Source organism: Apaloderma vittatum, unplaced genomic scaffold (assembly GCF_000703405.1).
Source record: "Apaloderma vittatum isolate BGI_N311 unplaced genomic scaffold, ASM70340v1 scaffold12760, whole genome shotgun sequence".
In the NCBI taxonomy this organism is placed as follows: Eukaryota; Metazoa; Chordata; class Aves; order Trogoniformes; family Trogonidae; genus Apaloderma; species Apaloderma vittatum.
This window is the reverse complement of record NW_009695164.1, coordinates 52,524-76,203: the sequence shown is the minus strand read 5'-3', so window position 1 is coordinate 76,203 and position 23,680 is coordinate 52,524. Positions and strand designations below refer to the sequence as shown.

Here is a 23,680-nt window from a genome sequence, read left to right as displayed (position 1 = left end):
TTCTGGGAAGAACTTGGACTCTTCTTATGTTTTGTGTTCTCATGGAAATGTTCAGCCTATTCTGGTGATTGGGTTGTTTGTTTTTTTTATTTTTCCCCTCCCTCCCCTCTCCTCAAGCAGCTCATCAACACATCTGCTCATGAGTAGTGGATTTACTTGTGTTAGTAAAGTGAATGGAAGTAGCAGCAGTACAGCATAGTTTGAACAGCAGTCAGCCAGTATCTTACTGGACTTTAAATGTGCCCTGAAAATAAATATTGCTTTGACAAAAGAAGCGTGCAGCTGGGAGCTTGACGGTTTGGAAGCATTGTGCTGCTGCGTCCTTTCATTCCGCTCCAGTTTGTCAATATGGTGTGGTTTCGTCAAGTCTGGGGTATTTTATCATGCGCTCAACCTTCATGGAACAAACCAAACTGCTACATCTCGCCAGGAGTTGTGAAGTTCTGAGGCTCAGGATTCTGTTTCGGGAGAGCTCCAGGGGATCTTCATCACTGCTGCTCCAGTTTTACTCCTTTGCTTGTGCCCGGTCGCACAAAGCCAAGCTGCCAGAGAAGTAGCACGAACACACAAAGATGCAACAGGTTAACTCCTTGATCTCTGAGTACTTTGAGTATAATGATTCCAAAATCTGTTTCTCGTGGGAACCCCAAACCCGAGTTATGTCCCAATGTGAGGATTACAGGAGTGGGAAAAACCTGACCCTACCCTAGGGTGCCAATTTTATAAGTTGTCCAGCCTCGAGTTTAGATCCAGGGTGAATCAATGCAGCTGTGTTCCTGCCTGCCACTGGCTTTTACCTTGTTGTTAACAAACGTGAGGTCTATAAACACCAAAATAGGTGAAAAGCTAATATAGTGCCAGCATGCTGTAAATGTATTCAGCCTTTAAGAGGAGACTGACATTTCATGGATTTTCTATCAACTCTGCTGTTAGTTGGTGTTTTTTCTTCCCTGATGTCAAAGTTTCCCTTTCACTATAAATAAATATAATGCTATTTCTTTTTTTTTCAGCAGTGGTGACTTGAGTCGATGAAATGAATGTAAAACCACTGCTAGTTTTTTTTTGCTGTATAATTCAGGCTTTTCCTGGAAAGAGAACACTCTTATTCTCTACCCTGTACCAAAACCAACCAGCAAACAGGAAAGTTGGGCGTAGGCTGGAGCCAAAAGTAATGATTTTATGACCACCTCCAGCTTGCAATAGATCACCCTGCTGCCAGGGGTGAGAAGTTCCACTGGCTGATCTGGTGGAAAATTAACTGTTTACCGTCTCCCGACCTTTTTGAAGTCTGTTGCGTCAGTCTGCTGATCTGCTTTGCCTGTTGCTGGAGAGGAGACAGAGCAGCCCCTTCCAGTTAACCTGCCAGAGCGTACAACTGGTGCGTGCTGCTGTGGCTGGGGAACCGGCCCGGCAGATCGACGGGGATGTGGCAGCGCCTTGCTCCGCCTGTTTCTCTTGTGCTGGTGTTGGCGTTTGTGTGGGCAGTGTGTGAGTTGGATTAGCGTGCTGATCCAGCCAAAACCTAACTCCTGCGAGGGGGGGAAAAGTTGTTTTCTGCACTTAAGCGCACAAATGCGAGAGTTGGCAGGAGAGGGAGTCAGGAATGCGACTGGAAGGAGAACGGCAATTCTACCTCTCCTGGCAGCAGTCCCCGGCTTGGTCAGCGTAGAGGTACTAATTGTGATAAAATCTGAGGGTGATTTGCAATCTCCTGGCCAGGGAGTCAGCTGATCATTAATTAAAAAGTGGAAGCCTGGCCGCATGATGGCATGGACATTTTTGTGTGGAAGTTTGAGTGGTGAAAAATGTTGCAACGGTCTGAAATTCATGGAATTAAAAAACCTGCAACCTCAGGCTTGGGTAAGAGCAAAGACTCAAATGACCCGTGACCACCTCTGTAAGGTCTTGGATATTATTGCATCACTTGCAAATGTGTTTTTAAGGTTTTGCTTGACATTTGGCAAGACAAGTGATCTCTGCCTCCAGAATCAAGTAAGATGAATCCAGTTTTGTTTCCACGAATCATAAGATGCTGATGTAGGGGAAGCAGGAGGCCAACAGCAAACACTACCCAGCCCTTCTTGTAGTACTTCCTTCGGCCTTGGCTGTGTTTTTAAGTCACAGCCGAATGAAAAATGCATCTTGGGGTTCCAGGTGCTTACCTGTAAACCATAGCTCAGTGTGAGAGTGCCAACAGTGCTGGCCTGAGGCCCGCACATCCCCTGAGATCAGCGAGTTGAGCATTAACAGCCTGACTGGGGAAAAGTGTGATAATTGCTCTTTTTAAGTAGGTGTTTAGAAACAAGAGGAAACTCCTCGTTTGTAATTCTGCCCTGCCAATGCTTTAACAAAGGCTTCTGGAGACTGATTGCTGTGGTTTGGGAGGAATGGAGGGATTCCCAGACACCTTTTAAAACGGCTTTAAAAAGTGACATAAATGAAAGCAAGAAACCTGTGGTTCAGCTAGACGTGTTTTGGTAACTGTATTTGATGCAATACATCCTTCCTCTGTTCCTGTTCTCTGTCAAGCCCTGTCAGAAGGGAAACCTGGCATGTTTGCAACCATTAAATTTGTTTTTATTACTTTTTCTCTCCAAATATATTAGATATTGGATTTTAGTATCTCCTTAAGCTCCAGGCCTAGTTACTGAATCCTCCTCAGTGCTCCTCGTGCTAGTTCAGAACTGTAATTTGCAGGCAACGCAAATTAATTTGGTCTTTCACTTACTCAGACTTACACAGAAAACCGCCAGGTTGTTTCTCACGGACAGAATTTCTGCTAAATTGTGATGCAGATCTGGACCCAGGATTGTGTTGCCCTTTACACTTGTATCATTCTGTCAGTTTAACGCTGAGATGGCATCATTCAAGAGAAGTCTGCAGCCAGTGCTGCCCTGGAAAAGGATTCTTTTCTTTTGCCCAAACTGTTTTGCAGAGCAGGGGGCGACCTCTAAGCTCTTGTAGGGCTGATGCAGACTGTGTTGCCCGGGCTACTGGACATCCTCACCATGCCTGGATGCAGCCGTGTGTGCCCATGTGCCTCTGCTCTCGTAGCCCAGCCTGCCCTGCCTGCACACGATGCTCTGCCGTGCTCCTTGCTGCTTGGAGTTGCTGGGAGAGGCACTGTCAGCACCCAGTCTAGTTGGGAGAAGACCACTGTGATGATTTTGACAGCTTTTTGCTCACCCCTGTGAAATGTCCATCTGTTCTGGAAAAACCCCAAAGTAGTTCATGTTGCCCTTTTGTGTTTTTTAGGGCAGGATGTGCTGCTTGTCCCAGAGGCTTTGCATGGGGTGTGTTGTGAGCAGGGAGGATGTTGCCTGACCTTCTGCAGCCAGCAAGGCTCTGAAAGAGTCTGTATGTGAGGAGGGAGTGGGGTGTAAAGTAAAATCTTGCCGTTTACTCACATCAGTTAAAAATGGATCACTTTAGTAAAACTAGAAGTTGGAGCAGCTCGCAAGCTTTAACATGCTTTCCGTGAAGCTTGCAGCCAGCTGTCCAGCAAACTGGATCTCTTGGCACAAAATGCCTGAAGCGAAAATGGTGAATTTTGAGAATCCTAACTAGGCCATGGCTCGGATGTTGATAGACCTTTGCCTTTCCCTTAGACAACCCAAGGCCACAGCGTGTAGCTGGCAGGGAGGTTAGTTCTGCTCCTCATCATCCTGGGTGAGTCCTGGAGCAGAAGCGGTGTAGCAGTTGCTGGGGATGTCGGCAGATGCAGGCAGGTGTGCCTGCAAGGATGTGGCCAGGTTGCCGGTGAGGAACCTTTCTCGTGGCCAGTACTGAGGGCAGTGAAATGGCCCTGGTGAGCTCCCGCTGGCTGGAACACGGGAGAGCAGAAGTTTCCCCTTTGAAGCTCGGTGCCTGGCTGCAGCAAAGGCAATCAGAGTTCTGCCTGCGATGTCCTCGCAGTTGGAAGCCCAGCGGGAAAAGGTCTGTTATGGCTCCCTCCTGGTTCATCGTTTAAATGAAGCCTTGCCTATAGCCATTTGTGTAGGGGTTAACCTAAGTATAGGGCAGTTACAGAGACAGCTGTTGTCTTGCAACTCTCAGCTGGTTGGCAGCAAATGGTGGGAGTTTGGGATTGTCCAAATTACCAGTATAACCATCTCTCATGCCTACGCTGGGATGTGTGTGTCGATCCTTGTGCACAGCCTGCGAGGGCTGAGCTTGGTACAGACTTTCATCATTTCTTCCTTCCCCATTCTGAACATCTGCACCAGCTGTTGCCCCAGGGAAGGGGAGCCAAGTTGACAAGTGTGTCCCTACAGCTGCTTGTCCATCCTGGGCTGTGCTCTTCCCGCTTGCAAGAACAGACCTGGAGCAATCACCAAGTATCTTCCACTGGGGCAATAACCAAGTAGAAAGTACCTTCCACTGCAGCTACTTTCAGACAGTGATTGCTTCAAGGCAGAATATGGGATTAACAGCTCTTTGTCTCCCAGTCCCTCGTCCAGTAGGTCTGACGTGTTGAACTCAGGAGCTGGTTTAGACACAGCGTAAACCCAGTGACTTGATAACATGGTGGCCGTCCTGCTGGCACAAACCTCTTGAGGCTAACCTGACAGCGACCATTTGTAAATTTGGCTGTGTAGCTGCATCTCTGGGTGTCTGGATGCCTGCTACCAGGTTACTCCGTGCGTGCAAAGACTTTGCAATGTTTTCTGCTGTCAAACCTGTCTTGGAGTCCCCCTTTCTGATGAGGCTGTCATTAATGCAGTGGTGTTAGCAGACATCTATATTGTATGTGCTCTTCATGGCTTGGTAGGAGCTTTTTCAGGTTTAAGGATGTCACATTTACTTCCAGGTAACGGCGCAGATATTGCTCAGATGTAGTGGAACTGAAAAGAAACATAAATGCCAGGGTTACAGGAGCATCAACCGATGATATTCAGAAACTCGCAGGTGGTTTGTGTTAGTTATGAAATAAAACGAGTTGGTGTGAAGCAAACCTTTGTAATGGGCTAACCGGGAGCTGCGCACCGTCCGTTCGTCTCCCTGGAAGGTGGAACTTTAGTAAAAAGCCTTGACAGCATCCCCACAGTGGGCTCAGCCTGTGCAGCGTCCCGGGAGGAACTGCGCAGTAGAAAGCTGCTTCTGGGAAGTACTTCCCTGCCAGCACCATCAACTCGTGACGTGAGGGCCGCAGTAAGGATGCTTGTGCAAAACCTGGCTCCTGGAGCTGATCACTGCCAAAAACTAGGAGATTGCCATTAAAAAGTGCAATTCAGTTCTGGCCTTGAGGGATGCACTGCAGTGTTGCCAGTTAAGTGTTTGGAGGTCTATTCGAGAGGTACACACCTTTATTTTTATTTTTTTTTATGTGTCTCATTTGCTTCATAACTTCTGGGTTTCTAAAGGTTTGCATTTTCAATTTTTTCCCCTTAGTCGTTAGTCTTGGAATCTGCATATGAAAAAAATAAGTTTTCACATCTCAAAATAGCATAACTTCAACAGATGAGATGTTAAGAGAAATGCTAAATATTATGACAGCCTCAATGTATTTCTTAGACTTGGCAACACTCTGATAATAATTGCCCGAAGCTGGAAAATGTATGATAGATCACCCAGGCAGCCACGGGTTTCGCTCCTAAGGAAGAAAAGGTCTTGAAATGGGCGACTTAAGGATAGGATCTTCTGAGTTTTGTAAATTAATATTAAGTCCTGACATGAAATAAGGTGCAGATTTTTAACAGCAAAGTTATTTGACACCTTAAAAGGTTAGGGGAGTAATTTATCCCAGCAGCCTTAGAAAATACTTAGTTTTATTTGGAAAGAAGAAAGGTGTTTGGGGTAAATCGGTTTTGAGATCCCTTGCCGTCCCCTGTCTGTCCTCCGGTGACATGCAGGATCACATGAAGTGAACACTGAAAACTGAGAAATATGGTAGGGTTGGGGTTTTTTTTGTTTGTTTTTCTCATTCCAGAGGGTGGATCAGATTAATATAATGGTTTGAAGCAGTAGGCCTGGATGATCTTGACTTGTTCCAGCTCCTGAGTGGAACAAACCCATTGATTATGTCTCTGCAATTCTGTTCTTTCTTTCCTGTTTTTCTCATTTGGGCTTTAAATCCCACCATAGTTGACTTTTTTTTCTTTTTCTTTTTGGACAAAATTGGCCCAGAATCACCTAAAGGTTGTTTTACAGAGTATTATTAACCAAAGGATCGTTGCCTTTGATGTTCAAGAGGCAGAAGAATCAACCTCCACGGCTGAAGGCTTGTTTGCTTTCTGGACTGCCCACTGCTGTTGCCTGAAGGTGGCCGGGCCAGGAGGAGGTTACTCAGCTTGATGCTTCTGCATCACCAGATGCCACAAGTTTCCCCTGTGACTGCTGTGTTTGGGTGTTGCATGTCTCCAAGCTCAGCTTGCTGTTGCACAGGCTGCTTTTTTTTTTTTTTTTTTTTTTTAAAAATCTTTCTGTCTTCATAGATTTTTAGACCAGGAGTGCTCCTTGTTTAGTTTAATCTCTTGCATGATAGACTAAATATCCTGGCACTGTTTTGCTCAGGAGGAAGTAATCTTGTGTTTTAAATACAGATAGGCCAGAAACCTTCTTGTATTCTCTGCCTGGATTTGGGTGCTTTATCAAGAGTTGTTTTATTCAGTTGTTTCGTCTCTGAGCTGCCTTCTCCCTCCTTTGAGGACAAGGTTTGGGAACTTTGTTAGATGTTTCGTAGACAGGCACAGAAACATAAGTGGAGAACCAGGACTGAACTCTCCTCACGAGTCCCTGCTAAAAGCACAACATCTCCCAAAAGAAAGGTGTGGGAGGCTGTGCAGGCACTTGCGAACTGCTCTCCGAGAGCTGTGCTGGAGACATTAGGCCCTGGCATCGGGAAGAATTGTATGATAATGACTTCAGACATTCTGCATAAAGTGATTTTTAGACCTGTATATATCCTCTAGACATCGCAGATCTCGGTAAGTGATCCTCAGGGGAGAGGAAATCGTGCTGCTTTGCACTGTGTCAGCCTCAGAGTGGATGTGAATTTATTTTTAACCATGCTTCCATACCTCTGGCTCCCAACTGCTTTCACGCCGTGATGCCTAAAATCAAACTCGACTTCTTGGACCACCGGCATTTTGTGCTGTGCCATCAACTTGGCTCCCTGTAGCTGGGTATTTAATGGAAAACCAGTCAGGAATATGCTTATGTGTCAGCATCGCGGCCACGCTTGCTTTCCTCCTCTTCAGTCCCTTGTACGGGGCCTGCATGTTACCATCTCTGAAAAGCTTTATGCTTCTTTTCATGTAGAGAAATCTCACTGATGTGCAGGATGTGGGCAAGGAGCACAGGAGGGCAGTAGGAAGCATTTCCAGCTCTGGAAAGAGCACCAAACCAAAAATGCTCAGGCAGAAGCGTGCAGAGCAAGGGTGCTCTCTAGCTGTGTAGAGTAGTGTCCTGATCTGACAGCACCGGGATAAATGTTCTCTGGGGTATGTGTGTGTTTGGAAATACCCGGAAAGGCCTTGGAAAAACACTGAAAAGATCCTACATCTCAATCTCTGAATAGAGAATTAAGGATCGCTGGCTTCTGCGTCTTCAAGACTCGCCTGGTCTGGGACAAGAGATCCTTGGTCTGTGCTGCAGATCTGTGGTGGCAAGATTCTGCCTGGCTGCTTTATACCAAACAGTCAGAACCAACATAAACAGTCTTCAGCTGTTTAATGGTTTCTTGAGCTAGCAAATCCCTGCAGAAAGATATTTATCCATGGCTAAACTCAATGGTGTGAGCGAATTTGGTAAGGCTGTAGTGGGATTTGTATCTACCTTTTTATTTACTGTGTCATCGGAGGGTATTTTGTGAATTGCTTTAAATTACCTTTCTGCTTCTTAGGATTTTTTTTTTTTTGAGATATTGTAGGCAGTTTGCTTATCCTCAATAGGATGAGAGGTGAGCAATTGCTGCCTAAAATTAAGCTATTCTACTGCAGGCAGGACTGCAGGCAAGGCACTGAATTACGATCGCTGGTGCCTCCTGTTTATCCCATTTCAAGGGTGACGTCATGATTAAATTCACTGCCAAGGTAAGTGCCAGGAAGATGGAATGGTATTTTCAGAAGCAGAAAAGATAATGACTTTTTTTTTTGCCGTTGAGCCAATTACAGCTGGCTGTGCAGTACAGTGTGCAAGACATCAGCCGGTATTAAGTTGATTATCTCAATCATCTCTGGTGTTTGGGCTTTTTGCTAGAGGGGCCAAGAGACCCCCATTTGGGAAGCTCCTCTGCAGCTCTCTCACACTATTTATTTGGGTGTATGTAATTTCTGAGGCCACTGTGGAGCTCTTTTATCCCACATTAATGCAGCTGGGTGTTCTTTTGCAGTGGTAGCTCTGCCGCTGCCATTTCTTCCCTCGTTTGCCAGAGAGGATGTTAAGAATTAGATGTGAGATTGAATTATTTTCTCCCCTCAGCTGGAGTAATCGGAGCTATTAACGTGTGTGCTCTCCTCTGGATGAGCAGCCTGTCTGTCTGAGGTATTGGTGTGATTTTTAGCAGATTTTGGCAGAGGCAGGGGTTGGATGAGCAGGAAACACGTGTGTTGTGAGCCAGCAGCTGGGACAACTTCTCTGAATTCAACAAAACTCTTCCATTATATTCCCAGTTGTTCCCAGTGCTCTTGGAAGTAACCGGTCCTCCTGCTTCTCTCAAGCTGGGACCTGCTTTGGCTGGCAAAATTTGGAGTTGCGTGTAGAGTATGTTTACAAGTCTCAGGTTCTTCCTTGTCTTTTATCTTCTAATCTGTACTTTTCTACTAAAGATATTTAAAAAGCATAAAAAATAACCCATTAGCACAACTTGTCCCACAAGTGTATAAGCAGTACTTATTTGCAGGGGGGCTGCTGAAGGAATGGATTTTCACGTGTTAAAAAGTTTCAGTTCTTAAAAAGGCTGTAAAATGTTCTTCAGATGTACTTTTATACATGTTTTTATGTTCAGGTAATTGAAGGAGTCACTGCAGATCTGCTTTTCACTCAGCTGCTGTTGTACTAGACTTGCCCTCCTCTCTGGGAGCTGATGTTTTCTTTGTGAGAATTTCTGTGTAAAAAGGAACTGCACAGGTTAGAGGCTGAGGCTCATCAATGCTGAGGCATTGTTAATTACTTTGCCAGTGGAAAAGAGATCATCAACTATTTATATCGATTTTAACTGCTCGGAGCTGTCTGGTGAAATCTGTGTGAATAAGAATTGTCTCCAACGTCCCAGTCATAGCTGGTAATAAAGACAATGAATAAATCAAAATGTCATATGGAGCCTACTTACCGTCTCCTCATGGATGGCAGGAGTCACCCAGTTAGTTTTAAATGTGCTACATTTAATTTAATTGTAATAACATATATATACATACATATATATTACAAAGCCCTGCTTTTCTTTACTTCTTTATGTATTGTACTGCAAACTTTACTGAAATTCAAATGAAGTGCAACCAAGTTTTGTTATCTGCTGGGTATTTTTAGAGGATATTTTAAGTGCCTGCAGCCTGCAATTCGTAATGTACATTGGACTTTGAAGCTAAACCACGCAGTGTGCCTGTTAAGGGTTGTAAAAGTTGTCTAAAATGCTGTTTGTTGGCAGGTTCCTGCGGGTTTTTAGAAAACTAACTTCCCTTGTAGTGATAATTTTCTTGCTGTCCTTTGGTCTGCGTTGATTCCTTCATTTCACTTCTTGCATTGGCTGTTTGGCAGGTCGGGAGGGTGATCTATTGTGAACTGGTTCAGCAACTACTGTCTTTTTCCTTGTGTGCAACCTGTGGGAGATTTGAGCTAAAAAAAAAGAAGAAAAAGGAAAAAACCCACAGAAGTCCACTCCTAAACTAGACAACGATTGGAACTCGTACTGCTGCTTTTATGTTGTATGTAGCTGTGACATGTATGTAGCTGTGACATGGTGAGAGCAAGCACCAGCCCTTCTTTGTTTTGAGCCTCTGAGTATGAGGCCCTTGGCAGAAGCTATTGTGGAGAATCTGGTCCAGCGATCTTGTAATCATAGAATCATCAATTTTCTTACGTCAGAAGGGACCTTGGAGATCATCTAATGCAACCTCCCGTAACCAGCCCAGGTTGCTCAAGGCTCATCCAACCTGGCCTTGAACCTCCCCGGGGGGGGGGCAGCCACAGCCTCCCTGGGCAATCTGTTCCTGAGTCTTGCCACCCTCGCACTCAGGAATTTCTTCCTAAGATCCAATCTAAACCTGTTTTCCTTCAATTTAAATCCTTTTCCCCTTGTGCTATCGCTGAACACTCTTGTAAAAAGTCCTTCCCAGCCTCCCTGTAGGTCCCTTCAGGCACTGCAGGCAGGGATAAGGTCCCCCTGGAGTCTTTTCTTCTCCAGCTGAACAATCCCAGCTCCCTCAGCCTGTCCTCGTAGCAGAGTTGCTCCAGCCCCTGGATCATCTTTGTGGCCTCCTCTGGACTCGTTCCAACAGATCTGTAATCTTGTAGAGCTTTTTGCTTGGAGATAAGGAAATTGTCGCACTGGTGGAAAACTTAGCTCAACTGTCTCTCGAAAAATATCCTCGTGATCCCTGTGACAACGGGTTCTGGGTCACCAGTGAGCTCTGGCTAAGCTGGAGGAGAAATGCTTTGGACGTTGTGCTTGGTTACAGGTCCTGCCCAAGCAGTTCCTCAGCAATTAAAGCTGGGTATTAAATTGTGCTGCCTGCCTATGTAATTGCTATCTTGGAAGCAGTAAAGGTGTAACGAGGGGGTGTGGGTCCTGAGGACTGCCTAATGTGATCGCAGTCTTCACCAAGGGCTTTGAATTCACACAAACAGCCATTTCTTGGCGAGTTTATAAAGCTAGGAGACACATTTGTAGCCTGTGTCTCTGTTTCATTTTTTTTTTTTGAGGAAAAGAGCCAACGTCGTTCCCTTCAGATTAAGTATTTAAAGCTTTGACTTCAATGAAAATGTAATAAAAATGTATTACTCTGGCAGTACCTAACATTTCAGTAGGTATTTATACTGATAGTAAAGACTCTTTTGCAGGAAAAAAGCAGCACAACTGCTCGTTGGTTTTCGGAAATTGGTGCCTAAGTAGGCGAGATAAAAGAAGCTGTCGATCAGAACGGAATCACCCCCTTGGATCTCTGCCTCCGGCACATACCGCTGCTCTGTGCAGTAAAGTGTGTCAAACACGATAGCAGCAGGAAAACCTGCAGCCCTGGAGTTTTGGCTAGCAAACGCCATGGCTGGGCCGGCGTTGCAAGCAGGAGTTTGCGCCGTTTTCCCCCTTGCCTGTGCCTCTTGGCCCCTGTGCAGGGATCGGCAAGGCTCCCTCTTCTGCATTGCGATGGGCCCTCCTTCTCGAAATTCCTGGTGAGCTTCGCCCTGTGGGTACAGCTGTGGTGTGCTCGGTCAGAAATACCTCAAAATTGGGAAATCGGGGCCGGGAGATGGAAAACCAGCCTAACTGTAATGATAGTAAACAAACATGACTTTAAGTGTTTCTCTGAAAGAAAACACACTTTTATGATCTTTTTTTATGAAATCTTATGCAGAGAAATGATCATTTAGTGATCTGTTTCCTTGCTGAGGCAAATACCCATTAGAAGCCTCCAGGTGGGAACGCAGCACGGAGCATGAGTTGCGTTTGTGTCCGACTGCGGCGCCTGGGAGCATCTGCGGAAGGATGGCGCCACTCATTGCAACTAAGAGAATCCTGAGAGTAAAGCTCAAATCCCCTCCTGGCGGGGGGAGGAATGTGGGAAATGAATTGCTGAAGCTTGCAGGGCGAAATGAGAGTGACCTAGATAATTTTCTTAAGTTCTCAGCTTAATAAAATCTTCTGGTTATAACCAAGGGACTTGACGTTAACAAAGAGCTGAGCAAGGAAACAGCTGAAAATAAGTTGTGATCATCTGATTTGAGGTGCCGGCTGGGAGTTGTATGTCCTCTTCCAGATCTGGCAGCAGGATCCCTGCTCCGTTCCGCAGGCTGGCCGATGATGGAAAAGCAGGAGCGTCAATCTCTACATGCAAATGAGAAACTAATCAAGGAAAGGGTTTACAAAACGGAGCCGTTGTTGTGGTACGCTGAACTGGCACCCGTAGGAACGGAAGGGACAGAGGTTACCTGACAGTCCAGCTAAAAATTCCCGATTCACGAGCTCTTTTACGACGGTGCTTGCGATGTTTGGTGTCTGAGCAGCCTCGTTTAGAAGTACGCGAGCGTGAAATGTAAATGAGCTGTGGCTGTTCTCGGAGAAAGCTGTGATGGGGAGCTCTGTGTAAACTGTAGTATTTTCTCTGGGTTTCTATAACGGTTATAAAATGTCTGGTTTTGCCAATAATTCTCCATGTTGCGCAAAATCCTCCATAAAGGATGTCCTGACACTGTCTCATGCTTCCCCAGCATCTGTTGCTATATAAACCCAGCCTACGAACGGTTTTATCTTTCTGAGTAAGAAAACTTTATGTATCCTTAATTAAACCATTAGCGCCAAATTAACTGGACTAAATATACCAGCAACGCGTTACTCATCACTTTACGATCTGGCACAAAGCTGGAACGTTTCAGGTGATATTTTTGTTGCCCTTGATTGCGCAGAGCAAGTGTTGTCCTTGGTGTTACGCGAAAACCCAGCCCTGTGCCCGCTGCTCTCAAACGGGGCTGGATGTTGGACTGGCCCTAAAATAGAGCAGATTTACTGGTCGTTGGGGTGAAAGGCAGCGGAGGGGCTTGTTTTGGGTCTTTGGCTTCTGTTGGAACAGTTGAGGGGACCTGTGTTGTTGTGGTTTCCATCACTTCTACTGAATCCCCTGCCGCTCCTTTGCGTGCTCGGCAGCCAGAGCTGCACGGAGCATATTTTTGTTCTGCGGTACATTAGGGTACTTTGAAAGTAATGGAATGCAGTGTATTCATAACTGGTGGTAGAACTGAAGGTATGTGGAGGGCTTCTGCATACCAGGACCTTGTCTTGAAGGACTGGGAAGCTTCTGAAGGTGGCATCTGACAAAGTGTCTGCAGGCTTCGTCCCTTCTTGGGAGAGGAGCTGCTTCACGTGTGTTGCAGGAACGCACTCCTGTCACAAAGTTGTCATCCCTCTAGGATGGGAGCTAAGGGAAGCTGCCTGCTGTCAGGATTTCCTACCCCTTGTTTTCTACTCCCTGCCAAAAACCCTGCAAAGGTGTGAAATAACGTGTTTTAGAGATTTAAAGATCTGAAGTCCTTCTTTGCCAGTGTTCCTGGTGTGGGACTCAGCTGCTGGGGAGGTGTTGTTTTTCGCAGAGTTGATACTGTATTCTGTTCACTTTTTTTTTCTCCTGTGACTCTCACAGAGATTAGAGCACTGCAGAAACGGAGCATGGCTGAGTTCAGAAACCGAGAGTAAGGCTGTTAGGAGAGCAGCTTCTGTGTTATATGATCAACACTGTCGTGCAGTGGACAAGTGTGTTCCTACTTATGCCGCGAAGGGAAGCTGTACTCATGGCTTACTCTGGCAGCGCTCTCTGCTTCATAGGTCTTGCCCATGCTGCAGCTCCTACTGAGGCTTGTAGGTGCTGTTGTGACCCGTTGGATGCGTGACCTGACTGGGTGGGGTGGAGCTGAGCGTTGCAGAAGGAGCTGGGGAACCTCACGGTGCAGCGAGTTGGACCAGTCCTTCCACAACAGACAATTCCCGTGGGCCTGGAGCTCCGGGTTGGTGCCACCACAACTGGGCTCCTCTTGCAAGAGCAGGCGTGGTGCAAGTGCTTGTGAGCAGCAAGTTGCTCAAACCAGTTTAGGTGGTGGCATCTCATGTCTTGTCGTTTTGTGTGGACATTACCTTGTAGGAGGAGCGATACAAAGCGTGCAAAGCCAACTGTGCCCTGGTGTTTTGGGGGTTAGGGTGGACAAAGACGTCTTCAGGCAGGTGAGCTCACCTGTTGAAGCCTGCAGTTTGTAGTAGCGTAGTTTCGAGCCTGTACTATGTTGAGAGTGACTGGATTATTGATCCTTGAGTTGCTTCTCAGCTTGCATCCGTCGTGTGACAGGTGGAGAGTCGGTGTGTGGCCACCTGCAAACAGCTGGGTTAAGCAGTGTTGTTTCTCGAGGAAGAAAAGTGGACTGCACACAGTGGAAAAAGCTAAATATTTGTCTGTACTGAGTGGCCTCTGGTACGAAATGTGAATGGCTGTTTCGGGCGTAAATCTCACAAATCCTACCCTTTTCTCTGTTGTTCAGCTGCTCTTCAGGCCCTAAAGCGTAAGAAGAGGTACGAGAAGCAGCTTGCACAGATAGATGGCACGTTATCGACAATTGAATTTCAGAGGGAAGCCCTTGAGAATGCCAACACTAACACTGAAGTGCTTAAGAACATGGGGTTTGCTGCTAAAGCTATGAAAGCCGCTCATGACAACATGTAAGTTACTCCCTTCTTCATCTTTCCATGAAACCTCCAGTTTGACATTTATTTGATCTGTTAAAGTGTTTCAGAACCAGAGGTAGAGCTCGAGTAGCAAAATCTTTCCAAATGCTCTAGCTCAAATTCAACTCAAATAGTAGATACACTTCCATATTGAACCACATGGGCAAGTATCAGTCCTTTCTCAGTTTGTCACCAATTTTATGTAGCACAAAACCGCTGGTTTTGTCCGTAAGCAGGCTGGCACCAGTGTAGTCTAAAGCAGATGGGAAGCTGCACCAGTTACAGATACGCTCAGTAGCAGCAAGAATTTTAAACCTCAAGGGGAGACTTAAACTTCCTTCCGTGCAGCGGAGGTTGTGTTTGTACCAGTAATTAAAGGTAAACTGCATTATGGGTTTGTTGTACTTGCTCTGAAAGCCAGTACTGTAGATGTAATGTGATAATGCTGGATCAGGGAACAGAACAAATTATTATTAATATCAGTAATGCAGAAGAAAATCTCTTCCTGTGGAGTCTCTGTGGTGAGCTAAGCTTTTAGGGAGAAGTGAAAAGTACGTGCATAGTTTTATTGAGACTGGGGAATGAAGTTCAGACTTGCATGCAAAGTGTGTTTTGTCAATGTCACCATGATGTGGCATTTCTATGAAAGCCAATAAATACAGTCTTAAGTGTTGATTGGGAAGATGCCTGATTGTATTGAACTCTTTCCTTTCTTTTACAGGGATATTGATAAAGTAGATGAATTAATGCAGGACATTGCAGAACAGCAAGAGCTGGCGGATGAGATTTCAACAGCCATCTCAAAGCCAGTAGGATTTGGAGAAGAATTTGATGAGGTATGCTTTAAATTTGCCTCTGTTTGTATCACAGAATCGTAGAATCATTCAGGCTGGATCAGTGCCTTAAGATCACTGAGTCCAGCTGTTAAAACTACCAAGGCCACCACTAAACCGTGTCCCTAAGCAGCATGGGTACACATCTTTTAAATACCTCCAGGAATGTTGACCCATGTGAGTCTTAAAAGAAAGAGCTTTCTTTTAGACTTACCTGACTGTTAAAAGAAAGCCCTGCAATACTGCATGTGCCTAGGATATAAAATCTCTCCTAGAACTTGTTCTGAGCAGTGCACGCGGCAGCTGCGACCCTGACGTGATGCTGAGAATGGGCTGGATGGCCTGATCTGAAGATGCATGAACTTAGATTTCTTCTCATCTTCACTGCTTTCCCCAGCTTCCTAGAGATCGTGTACAGGAATTCAGATGAAGAATCAGACTCACCTCAGTTTGCTCTGATCCTGGATGTTTAAGCTGTTTTCTTTAATAATGCGACCAGCTAAATCTACTTGACTTTAAAGTTGTGTGTTTTTTTTTTTTTTTTTTCCTTTCCTTTAAAAACCTAGGATGAACTCATGGCAGAACTAGAGGAACTAGAACAAGAAGAACTAGACAAAAACTTGCTGGAAATAAGTGGTCCCGAGACAGTACCACTACCAAATGTGCCCTCAATATCAATACCGTCGAAGCCAGGTATGTATGGGCCTTTACCAGAAACATCTTGGATTATTAAAAAGTGATTTTATGTGGAGCAGAGGGAAGAAAGGCTTGTATTTACCCAGACAGTTCAAAGCTACTGTTAAAATCTGATCACTCTTCTATGAATTAAAGTGATACTCCATGAAATTCTGAGAGTTGGAATACCTCTCGCATGCATTAATGGGATGTGAAGCTCTACTAGCCTACTTTGCTGAATCTGCTTTCATGTATTATGAATAAGTTGTAGGTTTTGCTGCTCTATTTCATGTGCTTGCTTAGGAAAAAAAGGTCCAAAACCAGTAGTGGATGAAATAGTCCCAGTTGGTCAGCGTATCTATAATTATCATGCTGCCTTTCCAGGCTTGAAAGGAGGAGGGAAGCAGCAGACGCTGCTGAGCAAGAAGGTTCTGCTTGAGGTGGCACGCTATGAAGTTTGCTCCTTGTGCTTTGTAGTTCTTTTATTTTGACATAATTGATTTTGTGTTTTTCTAGTTCCGTTCCACTAGGCAGAATTGCTGACGAGTGTTGATGAGAGGAGAGCGAGCTAAAGCAAAACGTTTTCAATCTCAGACTTTATCTAGAGTCAGATCCAGCAGTGGGAGAAATAGATTAATTAAACGTGCACGTTAACTTTTTATTTCCCAGCTGGTTTAATGACATTTTGTTCTCTAAATATTCTGTGGGTATGGACGTGAATACATACTGACTTGAACCCAGATATACTTTTTTGCACTATATTAGGTGGCAGTGACTGCGTACCAGTGAGAAAGATTGTAACTGTGCATATATTGAAGTAACTACACAGCATGAGACTCATGTAGATGTAGCACTTCCCAAAATAATAAAAACAATGAATGGTTTTTGTAAGAAAAACTATGAGTATTGGAAATAAGTGATGTGTCTTCTGTGGACTCTTACTTCCCTTTTATTAATTAAATGGAAAATGATCGTGAGCTTTCCTGCTTCCGCAGTTCTGGGAAGCTGCCTGGATTTTGACTTAATCAGCCTGACAGAGAAATTTCTTGCTGGTGATGTCAGGAGAAATTGAGGCAGAAGTCGTTTTCGTTTCATGGAGGCTGGAAGAGCTTAATATAGCAAAAAACAAATTCCCAACTTCTACAAATGATAGGTCTTGCGTTTGACTTAAAGCTGACTCAATTCTCTTATGCAAATGTTGCATTTAGAATGACATGAACCATTCTGAGTATGAATTATTTGACTTTTTTTTTCCCCCCCTTCCTTTGAAGCAAAAACACCATTTGAGGAAATGACTTTTTTTTGGTATTTTCCAAAATTATTGCAGCTATTTCTGGGTTAAAACCTTTTTGCTGAGTTAATGGTTTTCGTCTCCAGAAACTTGTCACGTCGTGACAAATAGCAACATTTGCTCCCCTGGAAGGACCAAAATTGATAGCATGAAGCCTCCCCTTAACATCCTCATCCAACCAGCTCCTGGTGAGCACGACAAGAGGAGGGAGCAGCACGGACCCAGTGGCCACTTCAGCTCTGCAGCCCCTTGAAGAGCTCGAGCTGACCCAAGAATTGGCTCCAAAATCAGTACCTGGCTAGAATAAAACACGGTAGCCTCATTTGTTGCACTTTGAGGACTTAATGATGGGATAAGGAATTTATTTTTTATGGCACTGCAATATTGGAGGCAGAAGAGGAATTTCTGAAAGAAATCAAATCCCGCTGAGAGGAGCTCAGAAGATGAAGGCTCAGTCTTCTGCTTGGAGGCTTGATGGTTAAAGAAAATGACAGACACTGCCTGGTGTATGCTTCCTAACCTTCATGAACGTTTGCTTTCTTCCCTGTATGTGTATTTTTTTCCACTTCAAGGGGTAATATCAGAAAGTTTAGCCTGTGCTGGCTTTTTCAGAAGGCACTTTTTACTTTGATTCAAGGTGTTCTCATTTGTTCTCCACTGCTGGTGTTTGGTGCTTCATTTATTGGTTAGGTCAGTGGCACAGAGGCATCTCTCCTGCAAAGAATTGAGAAGAGTTCTGTCAAAATTCTCACTCATTCTTTTTCTTTTAATGTTTTGCAGCCAAGAAGAAAGAGGAAGAGGAGGACGACGACATGAAAGAGCTGGAAGCTTGGGCAGGAACCATGTAACCGTAGCAGCCGCTGGCTGGAAAAAGACTTTGATTACCTATTCTGGGTGCAAATGTGTTGTGTTGAGGAGAAAGCATAAGCAAAATGTCTTTTATCTTTAATTTTAACCCAAAGCAGTGGGAACTGCGTTGCTGTTTTCTGCATAGCATGGTCTGCACAAAGGAAAGAGAGGGGAGCAGAGGGAATTGCCTGCGGTTTATACGGTTGAATTTCTGTAAAAAGGTATTTGCAAAAATCAAACCTTCGGCTTTGGAACTGTGCTACTGCCACTGCTGGATCTTCATCCTCAAAGTTTGGGCCATACTGAATTGAAGTAAGCTGAAAAACACTGTAATTTTAAGTCAGTTTAAGTGTGTCTAGAAGTCTTGTAAGGCATTTAAAAAAACAACAAAACAAACCAGGAAAAGTCATAAGCCACCATTGGCTTCTTATTGTGTTTAGGTGCAAGAATGCTTTAGGTTTTTAGTTCTTTGCAATTCTGTTTATATCCCTTGACTGATGTGTGGCCAGCCTTGTGTTTGTCACCACAACAATGTAGTCACTGTCCCCTGTTTTAATTGGTGATAATGATTTGCAGTTGACAAATGCTACCTTGGAAGTAGAGAAGATTGGAATTTCAGTTGTACATTTTTCTACATAGCACTACAATGTTCGTTGCTTTTTTTTTTTTTGGTGATAATTGATAACCCATTCAGATACATGCACACAATTATTTTAATTAAGAAACTACTATGGATTGCACTGTATTAAATATCTTGATTAATTTTCACCCGTGGCTGCTGTTGTCAGTTCTTTGTGATGTTTAAGTAATCTGGCCAGAACTTAATTGTGGTTTGGCCTCTTTCTATGCAAGTGACGTACACTCTTTAGAGCTGGCTCAACTTTAACTGCAATTTACTTGTATAAAACTCCTATCTTAGCAGGAACAAAACTGCTGGAGGGCTGCCATAGCTGTTCTCTTATTCCAGTCCCTCTTGTCAGAGTGTGCACACCAAGGAGAGATCAGAGCTGAATTAACAGTAGGAGTAGCAGGTTTAGGGACAGAACTGAGAGCCTTGGCTTTGGTATTTTTTTGGGCACAGAAATGATACCTGTTGTGCACGGTGCTGACAAATGTCATGTTTTAAAGCCGTAGCGTTAGAGGAGTTTCGGGTGAGCATCCCGCGTGCAGCGAAGTGGCGTAATGGAAGTGTTCAGGTGTAGCTGGGAGAGGAAAAAGAAAATCCCATAAACGCTGTTAATGCTTTTAAGGTTACTGAGGTAGAAGCTCAGAAGCTGTTAGTGACAGAGGCACCACCTGGCAACCCAGCTGGTTCCTGGGCTACGTTTTCTTCCCTGTTCGTTTTGCCAATTGCTTTAACTGAAGGAAGAACCTTCTATGCACAGCAAGAAGAAAATGCGATAATGATTCCTGTTTGCTTTTAGCCAGCCAGCTAGGACAAACTTGTTTTCTTACAGTCTATTTTTTCTTGATTATTTCAATCAATACTAGGGCGGTTTCTTAAGCCAAGAATTTTATTAGTATGTCTGAGGGCCAATCACTGTTCTGCTTTGACTATCGCTGAGTTCCTTGATACTGGATAATATCAACAAATAGCTAAAATGCTGGAAGCAAAACATTTTTCTGCCTCACTGGGACTCTTTCTGTGGGCAAAACTTATCTGTAAGGAGCACTTGGATGCAGCATAAGAAAAAAAAAAGCAGCTATCAACAGTTAACAGACTTGCCGTAGCTGTGCAGTCATGGCCCGGGATTTCCCTGTCCTGGGAAGGGCAGTCTGGTTCCTGCTAGAAGTTAACTTGCCCTCGTCGGACAACTTAATTTGCATCAGGCTTTGTTTGTCAAGCTGCTGTTACTACGTGTTGAAGGAGGCAAGCAGAAAACTGAGACGCTAGTGTTTGCAGTTTGCAGTTAATCCTTGTGTTTTTTCCCATGGGGAAGGTGAAAAGCGTCGTTGACGTTGCCTTGTGTCTATAGACTGACACACTGAAAGCAGAGCGGAAATCTAGTCCGGGGTGACGGATGTCGTTGCTGCTTTTCCCTTTTAGTCTTTTACAGAGGGGGGGATGGCTGTTACCTCTGCTGGGTGGGTGGAGAAACGGGTCATGGCACTCGTTCTTCAACCCCAGGGAAGGCCCGTGCTTTCGCTGGGAGTGGCAGGGAGGCATTTCGCGTTCATGCCGGGGGAGTTGGGAAGGAGATTGGTGACTGCTCAGAGGCTCAGGGTTTCACTCACACCGAGGGTCTTCTTTTGTACCTTCGGAACAAAGAGCACTTGCGAAGGCCCGGCCAGAGGGTGGCTCAGGTGACTTTGCTTTCAGCGTTGCTGCTGCTCACCCTCAGCAAACATCCTCTGCCAGGGCTGGGGAGCACTGGGGTTGTACGGTACGTGGAGGGCTGTTCCCTCCTGGGAATAATGGAAATCCATAGCTCTGCCCAGTTGTGCTTTCTACAAAATTGGTGTTGTTAGATCTTTACCTTTCCAGATGTACCAATGGCTCTTCCTTGTGCCTTCCCTGGTCTTCTCTCCATCTGGGACTCTGGTAAGATACGGACGTTTAACTGCAAGAACCTTCAGCATAATGTTAAATAGGCAGAAAGTGAGCAGGGCTCCATTTGCCACTGTTGATTAAGGCAGTTGCTTAACTACTGAGTTGTAAGCAAATGTGCTCCTTAGTTAACGCACGTTAGTTACACGGGCTCTTGATATGTCCCTCGTGGGACTCCCTTGGTGCCCGTGATAAGAGCTGGCTGGAGAGTGGCCTCACACACAGGTCCAGGTGCAGCAGGAGTGAAGCAGATGGGTACAGAGCCCACCAGGAACCATCTCGGGTTGTGCTGAGGTGGAGAAAACCTCCTCACAGACAAGTATAATCTACTTTTTGGTACTTGAAGCCTTGTCTTTGCTCTCCCTGCAGGGAAGTGTTCCCCAGGATTGAGTGCTTGTCCCTGAAGGACCTCCCGTGCGCCAAAGGCTTTGCTGCTGGACGTGCCACCGCTGTTCTTGTGTTCCTCGGTCGGCTCTTGGGAGCTGGTTCCTGCAGCTGGGCCAGAGCCTGGCTCTGCCTACGCTCAGCAGCAAGTGGAGGTCAGCAGCAAAGTGCCTGCACTTGGCTGTAGCTCACGTTCTTGGTGTGACAGTTCGTCAGGGATGGGTGGAGATGTGACTGCTCCCTACAGGCAAGGAGAAGCCTGTGTCCTCAGCTCAGGAAGTGAACGTGGAAGTGGTGGGAGGCACCTTTTCGAAGGGACCAAGGTGCCATCTTGGCCATGTTTGTTGGTGCTGTGATGGGAGGGAGCAGGAACTCTTCCCCAGCTCTTCAGGAGCTGCTGCACCCAGGACACACACGGGGTGTGATGTTTCATTTAGGAGTGAAGGCTCATGGCTGTCACTTAGTGGCATAAATCTGCTGCCACGCTTGCCATGGGGACTTTCTTTTCGCTGTCTGTAGTGCTGGCTGCCACCTGGCCGCTGTCGCCCTCCTCCTTCCCGTGGCACCTTACCTATGCCTGCAGAGCCAGATCCTCCCTCAGGACCTTGTCCTGATCTGAGGGACAGCTGACCTTACTTCTCTGCCAAAGAGACCCTGCTGCCGGCTCTCACAGCAACACGCAACAGCTCCCTGGCTTCATCTTTGCCCCCGCACTGTGTGACACAAGATATTGTCCGGTTGCTTCTTCCGCTGATTTTTTTTCCCCAACCCTCAGGCTCGGACTGTGTGTGTGTGTCTCTGTTTCTGCTGTGGCTTTCTCGTGGGACAGATGGGTGCCACCAGGCTGGGCACCCTGGGAACAGCCCATGTGGGTGCTACGGGTTGTGTGCTGGGCTGGACCTGAGAGCTGGCGCTGAGGAAGTGGTGTCCTCTGGCCAGCCTGGCCCTGGAGGTCACAGCCTGAGTGGACCTACGTGTGCTTTTTGTCTTCCTTTTCTTTACTTCGGACCTACCCGCCTGCATCGGCTCTTAATCTTCACCACGGAAACCCACTGGATGCTCCTGGGATGCCGCAGCTTCTTCCTCAGGCGTGACCCCCGTGGTATGTCACATCCCAGGGCACCTCTGTCATCCTCCATGTCACTGGTGCCAAGTAAGTTTTTTTTAACAGCAGGAGACATGAAAAGCGGAGCAGGCTGAAGGGGCTGCAGGGTCTCTCCCATCCCTCCGCAGCTCCCCTGGGACACTGGCACCCCGGGAAGCACCGCTGGGCTGGGTACCCCCAGCATGTGATGGGCCCCTGGGTTACTGTAGCGATGTGGCCTCGTCCCCAGAGATGCCCTCACTGGCTGTAACGCTTCCTAATCCCTTCGCAGACGTCTGTTTAAATCTTGAGCCTTTCATTAAAACTGATCGGCTTATTGAGGCCTCTGGATGCTGCGTATTTATGAAATTAGCCTGCCTGTGGGAATGAGTTTCTTTTCACTCCAGAGGTGTAATAACTGCTAATCAATGTAATAGATTAAACTTTTCTATTACTGCTCTACTGAGAGGATCTGGAGTTTGACATTTGTACGCCGTGCTCAACGCTCCCTTTCTCTGCTAGTTATTGTTATTTTGGTTCTTAGGACAGAACTGCATTCTGCTCATTGGGAAAGCTCTTACCCTTCCGAATCCTGCTTGCATCCAGCTGAGGCTCAGCCCTGTGGCAAATAGAATAGCACCCTTGACTTCATTTTCAGATGTCAAGGTCCATTAAATCAAAGTGATGCCTTGCAGATCTTGTGGCTCTTGGCAGCCCATCCCTGTCCCTCCTTCCCCTGGCTCCAGGCATGGCAGTGCTGCAGGATGTCTCCTGAGCTGGTCAGCTGGCAGGATTTAGGGTGTTTTAGGGCACTATTGGAGGTTTCCCCATGTCTTGCCTCCGCTGTGAGAACCTGACCTCCTACTCAGAGCTGTGGCCGAGAGCATCCTGTGTTGGCTGTCCCACAAGTGTGAAGGAGGGCTGGTTGGCCAGGTCCAGCTGGTTCTGGTGCCAGCTCATGCTGCCCTTCGGCTGTCCTTGGGTTGCTCCTTCCCTTTGCCATTTGCTCAGTTATTCACCTGTACTTGTGCTCCTGTTCTCGTTACCCGCGGTGCTAACGGGGGGCAGTTCCCCATCCGCCTCCGTGACCGGCTCTGGGCACATGATGCGAGGAGGTTTTGCAGAGGGATCCCAAGAGTGGTCAGCAGGGAGGAGGGACACGACACACATGGCCAAACAGCCCGGCCAGATCTTCTCCGTCCATGGTGAGTTCTCTAAAATCAGCCACTTTGCAGCTCCCATCCCTGCCTGGTCTCAGGGACTCACAGGCACAAGGGAGGAGATGGCTTTGGGGCTGGATTAGGGCTAGGTTCTAGGGCTTTTTGGGGTCCGGGGTTGGGACCACTCCAGCTTCAGGATCCCAAATGTCTTGGGCACTGGTGGGGTGTAGACTGGGCCGTCAGGCACAGAAGCACAACCAAAAAGTTGGTCGTGCTGCCTTGGGTTGTCCCATCCTCTGCGCTTACGTGTGCACCTGCGTCCCTGTACAGAGTCAGGCTGAGGTGGAGTTAATTCCCCCCCAGCAGCTCTCTCGGTGCTGTGTTTTTGGGGTGGTAGTCAGAAGGTGTTGATAGCACCCCTGTGATTTCGTTACTGCTGAGCAGGGCTCACACAGCACCAGGGCTGTGGTTTTCCAGCGTTCCCACAACGGTAGACT

At 46.2% G+C, this 23,680-nt stretch overlaps 1 protein-coding gene across 1 annotated transcript; it reads left to right on the top strand.

Moving 5' to 3' along the window:
• Positions 1 to 14,175: 14,175 nt before the first annotated feature.
• CHMP4B (charged multivesicular body protein 4B) lies at positions 14,176 to 18,775 on the top strand (the record flags this gene model as incomplete). Its single annotated transcript, XM_009870317.1, has 4 exons — positions 14,176 to 14,353; positions 15,081 to 15,195; positions 15,759 to 15,885; positions 17,939 to 18,775. Coding segments are annotated over 4 exons (488 nt in total), but the record flags the coding sequence as incomplete, so codon positions are not given.
• Between the last annotated feature and the right edge of the window lie 4,905 nt (positions 18,776 to 23,680).